The sequence below is a fragment of the Lolium rigidum genome, chromosome 1 (assembly GCF_022539505.1).
Source record: "Lolium rigidum isolate FL_2022 chromosome 1, APGP_CSIRO_Lrig_0.1, whole genome shotgun sequence".
NCBI lineage: Eukaryota > Viridiplantae > Streptophyta > Magnoliopsida > Poales > Poaceae > Lolium > Lolium rigidum.
This window is the reverse complement of record NC_061508.1, coordinates 116,924,628-116,931,475: the sequence shown is the minus strand read 5'-3', so window position 1 is coordinate 116,931,475 and position 6,848 is coordinate 116,924,628. Positions and strand designations below refer to the sequence as shown.

General features: G+C 48.6%; 1 protein-coding gene across 1 annotated transcript; it reads right to left on the bottom strand.

The window, feature by feature from the left end:
* Positions 1–674: 674 nt before the first annotated feature.
* Positions 675–4,028, bottom strand: LOC124680735 (disease resistance protein RGA5-like). The gene is made up of 3 exons (XM_047215790.1): positions 3,931–4,028; positions 3,027–3,850; positions 675–2,614 (listed from the first exon to the last, which is right to left on the bottom strand). The coding sequence occupies exons 2-3, from the start codon at positions 3,800–3,802 to the stop codon at positions 682–684; spliced, it is 2,709 nt and encodes a 902-aa protein (XP_047071746.1). The 5' UTR covers positions 3,803–3,850; positions 3,931–4,028; the 3' UTR covers positions 675–681.
* Between the last annotated feature and the right edge of the window lie 2,820 nt (positions 4,029–6,848).

Genomic DNA, 6,848 nt, shown 5'->3' with positions numbered 1-6,848 from the left:
GTTTGGTTATTGCTCTCCTCTTGGTTTTGAGGTATTGACACTGTAACCATGTGTATCCATCATGTTCTTCATGCCACTGTGTTGTTGCGTTGTATCTGAAGGCAAAACATGTTTCTATCACTGCTTGAAATTTGCGCCGAAAGAGGAGGAAAAGGACACATGAAAGAGAGATTTTTTTTTCGATAAAGAAGAAAGAGAAGAGAATGGGAGTGGCGTTTTGGCACCCGGGAGCATATGCTCCCGGTTTTTAAACTTCATTTTAAATGCATTTTTAAAATGTTGAAAAATTTGAACACAAAATTTAGTAGATACATCTCGAAATTCTACACGTTCACAAAGCGGTTCCACAGAAAACCGACATTTTGAGTGTCATCTATAAAAAAGACAAATTTTTCTGTAAAAAATGGTTGTGTATGAGACGTTTTGTTTATCTTTTTTCGCACAAGTCACAAAAAATGTCGGTTTTTCGCAAGACTTGGTCTGCGCACATAAAATGTTGATACGTAAGCAAGAAATTTTTTGTTCGAATTTTTTGAACATTTCAAAATATTTTTCCGGTGGCAGGAGCATATGCTCCCATGTTCCGAATTGAATTTCCGGATTGTGAGGATAGATAATACATATATGGAATTCTGAAATGGCAAATCTTTGGAAGGGGGATCAGTACCTGATGGGTACCATTCATTTTATCCATACCAACGTGGGATGATTGGGATGAGCACTAATGGCTCTCTCCATGGCAGCCTCCAATGTGGGAGGGATGGATTCATCATAAGTACAACGGACGCTTGTGCTTGTAAGGCAGGAGAGGTGTTCGATGCCAAAATTGAAATTACCATTTGTCAGCGAAAGGGTTTCCTCTGCATCGAATTCAAGCTCAAGCTTTTGTAGCTTTGGAATGGACCCAGCTTCAAAATTCAGCCCTAGTGCACATTCTTCTCCACCTATTTTGAAATGACTCAAGGAAGGGAAACCATGAATTCGGTCAATTTTAAGCCGTTCATCTTTTGATCCAACTGTCAGTGCTGTGAGGCAGAGATGCCGCAGAACAGGCAGGCCTCCCAGGATCAGCACATCTTCTTGGCCGACGTCCCACATAAGGATGACTAATTTATGGAGGTTGACAAGTGAACCAATCCACCTTGGTACTCTTGATACTATACCCACCTCGATGACAAGTTCCCGAAGACTGTGTGGAGCAGGGCACCATGATTCCTCGAAGATCTCATCTGCTCCCTCGTTGATTTTAATGTGTAGAATATGAAGGTTTGCTTTGCCTAGCCTACATATCGCGGAGACCATCTCTTCCTGGTTCTCCTTCCAGTTATCACCAGCATAATAATTGATAAAACTTATGCTCAACTTCTTCAGGTTGGAAAGTTGACCAAGTTGCCGAACAAAGTTGGTTGACTGCATGTTGACATTAATACCTTCCAACACCTGCAATGCTTTAACGCCTCCAATTTCATCTGGCAATATAGTGTCATCACTAACAACTAGACGAGCCAATCGTCTAAGCTGATTAATAGCTGATGGAATTTCAATGGTTGTATTGTTTCCACATATATCAAGTGACTCTAAGTACTGTAAATCTGCTATTTGTTCGGGAAGCTTGGTAATTCTTGAATACTTGAGCCTCAGATACTTAAGGTGAAACAGGTTGCCTATATCTGCAAGATGATGATCTTCTAGTTCACTAGAACCTTCAAAATCCAAAATACGCAAGTGTCTCAAGTCCAAGAGAGATGGCATTTTAACACGGTTCCCGACAACAGTAAGTGAGCGGGCATTACATAAGATAAGATCTTTTGGAATATCACTTCCCTCCTGTAGTGACAACCGACGGACCTTGTTTTCTGGCTCAGGGTTTATACCAGGTATACCTAATAAAGTAACAAAATCAACTTCCTTGGATATAGATACGATGAAATCGAGAATTATACCATGTACTCGACAGGTTTCCACTTCACCGAACTCATTAATCTCCCCTGGTTGGATCAGGTTCCTGTTGATGAGCTCATTAAAACACCTTTCTCCTGATTCATACAGAGTATATCCATGTTCTTCACGAATGAATCCCTCGGCAATCCATCTGAGTACCAAATGTTCCTTCTTGATAGCATAACCTTCTGGGAATATACTCAGATACAACAGGCAAGATTTTAGGCAATGAGTAAGATCAGAGTAGCCAAGCAACAGTATCCTCATGATTCTTTCAACAGCAGGATTGGTTCCAAGTCCATGCCTGATAGAATTGTGCGCTTGCTCCCACTGATGTTCATGTGTGTTGGCAGCCAGCAATTCAGATACAGCGAGAATTGCCAAGGGCACACCACCACATTTTTGCAAGATCATACCAGACACTCTCTTCAGGTGTGATGGACATTGCTCGTCAGAATGGAACACTGTTTTCAATAACAGCCTTTCTGAATCCACAATACTGAGAGGGCTTAACTCATAAACCCGACCCCGGTATGAAGCGCAGCATGATTTGGCTACTTCATGTATACGTGTTGTTGTTAGTATTCTGCTACCATGACTGCTTCTGGGAAAAGCACATTTGATAATATCCCATGTTTGAACATCCCACACATCATCGACTATGATGAAGTACCTGGCGCGCGATTTAGGAATGTTAGAAGTATGCTGCAGCAATCTAAAACTGTATGCAGCAAAAAAATAAAGGAAACACCCTCCTAAAACCGTCTGAAAATGTAGGAAATGTTTGTAGGCAAGCTGGGATCATGTTATTTCCATGATCATTTTCTAGTAAACAGAAAATATGAGGAAGGCCATATAACTTTTCACAATGGAATTACTTTGGCATGAACAAAAGAATTAAGGGGTAATTAAGTAATGACAACATGGAACTGCCATCGCCAGAACATATAAAGTGAGATAGCATATGCTACAGCTGATATATATATATATATATATATATATTAAGTTTGTAATCTAAGCATAGCATTGCTAATATTCTTCAGAAGTACATAGTTAAAACTTTAGATTGTCTTTTACCGGCATACCTTTTATCCTGAAGGAAGCTGGAGATGCAATCGACGAGCGGTTGTACATCTCCTGGTATGGTTTGATCATACCCCAATTGGCTAAGAACATTCCTCAAGATCGCCACCACTTCAGGTTTTCGGGAGAGCGACACAAAAGCCCGGCAGCTGAACTGCCCTCCAAATGTGCGGTAAACATGACGAGCGAGGGTCGTCTTGCCCAACCCCCCACATCCAACGATGGAGACGACCTTCAGCTGCTGCTGCTGCACTGATGCATCCTCCCCTCCTCCTCCCATGCCCAGCATTTTGACGAGTTCAGCGGATGGTCCGTCGACGCCCACGACGAGCTCGGGCATCTCCCTGTACAGATAGCAGTCCCGGGGATCCTCCACCTCGACGCTCGCCTTAGATAAGTTGATACCAGCAACGATCTCTTCGCCTGTCCGACGAAGAGCCGTCGTCTCCCTCAGCCAGATCTTGATCTTCCCTGCCAGTCCATCTGGTTTGTTGTTACCAGATCCGTCGCCAGCAGGGAGCATGAGATCGTCGAGGCCGTCGTCGACGTCGTAGGAGAGCTCCCGCACCTCCTTCATCCAGCGTCTGGCTCGCTCGTCCAGATCGTCGGCCTCGGATGTGTTCTTGAGGAGCGCGTGCACGGCCTCCAGCTCGGCCTTGAGGGACTCGACGTCGCCGTTGAAATCCTCGTTCTCGTCGTGAAGCAGAGCAGCCAGCTTGCCGACGACGGACTCCATGGCCCCCGTGGCCGCGCTCACTTGCGCTCCAGCAAACTCCATCGGTGGCAAAAAAAAATCGGGGCTTCGGGTAGCCTAATTTGTGCAAAGCTGCAATAAATTGACATGAACCTAAATTAGACCAGAATTGCATTGCAGCAGAACTAACAAAGCAAGGAAGTACTGATTACCTTGATTCTTCAGAGGAACTCAAGGGAAGCAGTAGGGATGATTCTTTTTTCCGATTAATCCAAAAAAGAAAAGATATTATGGGTATCGCCTGCTCCGCCGTTCGCGCACGATTTCGCCCAAATTGCTCCACTGCTCCTGGGTAGCAGTGCGGACTAGAGTGGTGGACTAGTTCCGCTCGGGCCATTAATGTTCAGGAAACGAGTAGCCAATGAAACACGGCCACGAACAGCGCAAGGTGGCGCCATCTTTCAAAATACGGAGTTGCGTGGACAGATCTTTCCTGTGCTCTCTTCCACGTGTAGATTATTTTTCTGTTGACGCAACTATCGGCCTCCACGTTTGCTTTATCCTGAAAACTCCAGGTACACACCGGCATCTTTGCTTCGCATCTTCACTTCGTAGCGGCTTCGATAGCGTTTTACGGATGCACAGCGAAAATAGCCTTATACCGACGCCGTTAAGAAATACTGATTATTTGTTATCATATCCCTTGGAAGAGGTTATCAGGGACCCCCTACCCCCGGGGGATTAACATTAAATAGTCTAGGAAGTAAACACTAGTATCTCTCATGTACACTATAAAGCCTATAGCGTTAAGGCATACCATCGATAATGGTATCCTTAACAAAAGGGAATAACCTTGTTTCTGAGATACTAATCTTACCTCCCTCGAGCCCAAATCTCGGGAGGCGCTTAGGCAACGCTTGGCACTACTTTCAGTATTTATTGCTTTCACTATAAAGGGAAGTCCTCCTAAACGGAGGATACTTTTTATTTATCTACCCCTGCCCCTAGCAAGGGGTTTAAGAACATACTTTAACATCTACCCCGGCCCCTATCAAGGGGTGGCGCCTGCAGCGGGCCCGACATGGCACTCCATGGGCCGTTGCTATCGAGTAGTGTTTCCTTGAACCACTCCTCTTCTAGTCATCCAACTAATACCATTTGTTACTTTCCTTATTTAGGGAAGTCCTCCTAAACGGAGGATACTCTTATTTATTTATTTATTTATTTATTTATTTATTTATTTATTTATTTATGGAAGTGCTACTCGAAAGCAACCGTCAGTTGTTGACTTGTTGATCGGTACCTTGCCTTGCCGGTACCTTGCCATTAGCGTTTCCCGAGACTTGGGCTCGAGGGAAACAAGATCAGTATATCTCTGTGTCAAGGAATACCCTTCCATCTGGTATTACTTGACGCTAGAGGCTAGTTATTGTATCCCTCATTGAGTTGAGGGATACTAATTCTACTAGGAGTACATTAGAGCCCTCCCCCCACGAGGGCGCCTCTACAAACTCTTCCTCCCCGGGATAGGTATGGAATCGCATAAAAGTCAATGGAATGAAGCGGAGGGATACCTTTCTTTTAACCCGGAAAATGGGTATCCCGAAGCGAATGGAATGGTAAAGCTATTCGGTTATTAGGCTTAACAGTCCTTTAGATGTCCTTTTATTGTGTTAAGAGACAACTTGATAAGTGAATAGTTCTCTTCTTCAAGCAAAAGTAGTGGAATCGATCAGATTCCTACCATTTTTTCTTTGAAAAAGCAAAAATAGCCTTACTTATCAAGAGTCTTTTGCCTAATACCCTGTGCCGGTCTCTTGGCGAATGGCGCGAATCGGGCGCACCGGCGCCTCGCAGCACGACGGTTTTCGCAGGTGAAAACGCCTTGTCAGCGAGAGGACGCGACGATTCGCATCGGAAACGATGCGGGAAGGTTGGTCGTCGGCGTTAATGGCCCCCCGCGCTGAAACCCCAGCAGCGACGAGGGCGGCGACTGGCCACGCGGCGTCCACCTACCTTACCCACGCGCCTTCAATGCGCATCCGTCGCCTCCCTTAAAACCTCACCGGCGCGCACTTCTCTTCTTCTCCGCCTTCCAACCCTAGCCGTCATCGTCCAACCGCCGCGCAAACCTCCCACGCACCCACCGATGATGGCGCACAACGACGAGGCCGGCGGCGGCGTGCTCCGCTCGTTGCAGCTCAGCCTCGACGAGGCGATGTACTGTACTGGCGTCTGGCACCGCGTCCCCGTGCCAGTACAGTACAAACTGCCGCACGGCTCGCGCGTCTCCAACGCCGGCTTCGCCGTGCCACCGTCGCCACTGGCAGGACCGCAGACGCGAGCCCTTGCGAGGGAACGGCAGAGCCTGATAACGCCGGCGGAGAGGAACTTGCCGGACAACGTGGTCGACAGCCCAGCCTGGCAGCTGCTTTTCGAAGATGAGCGCGCCGTCGAGCTCGCGCAGGCGGCCGATCGCTCCCGCGGCCGCTTCAACACCCTCGGCCGCCGCCGTGCCTGGTGGTACGGCTGCGACGTCGTCACCACACTACGCCAGTATGGCTTCCGCCAGCGCGTCCGCGGCGACAGGCCACGCAACCCGCTGTACTTCTCACAGTTAGGCTGCGTGCATGGCGCCAGCGGCGCCGACTCTGCAGATGGCGCCGGAAAGGACTGCGGCATCCGGAAGCTCGCGCACCGGATCCTCGTCAGCCGTCGCCCACACGAGCTCGGCCGCGCCCGCGCCTCCTTCCGGAGGCGTCGTCATCCACTACGGGGCGAGGCGCGCGTCCTTTGCTCCGGCCCGTCGGATGACGGGGTCGGGCTACCGCTACCGCCTCAAGGAGGAGCACGCCACGGCCTCGCCACCACTTCCGCCGGCGAAGAAGAAGCAATGGTGGGAGATGGAGGCGGAGGCGCAGGTGGCCCTCCGTGGCGGCGACGACCCGGAGGAGTTCCCCGGCCAGAACTTCATCGCCGGTCGCTTCGTCAACAAGGACTACCGGCATATCGCGATGGACCCGCGGCAGGCGGCGATGTGGTCTGCCAGGTACCACGGCGCTAACTTCGTCGACCTCGCCGGACCATCGGAGCTGCCAGCGCCAGAGGAGGAGAAGGTCGACGAGGACGA

Coding starts and splice junctions, on each gene's coding strand:
- LOC124680735 (XM_047215790.1), bottom strand. CDS start 3,802: ATGGAGTTTGCTGGAGCGCAAGTGAGCGCGGCCACGGGGGCCATGGAG. Junction 2,615..3,026: donor AGCTTCCTTCAGGATAAAAG/GTATGCCGGTAA, acceptor ATCGCGCGCCAG/GTACTTCATCATAGTCGATG.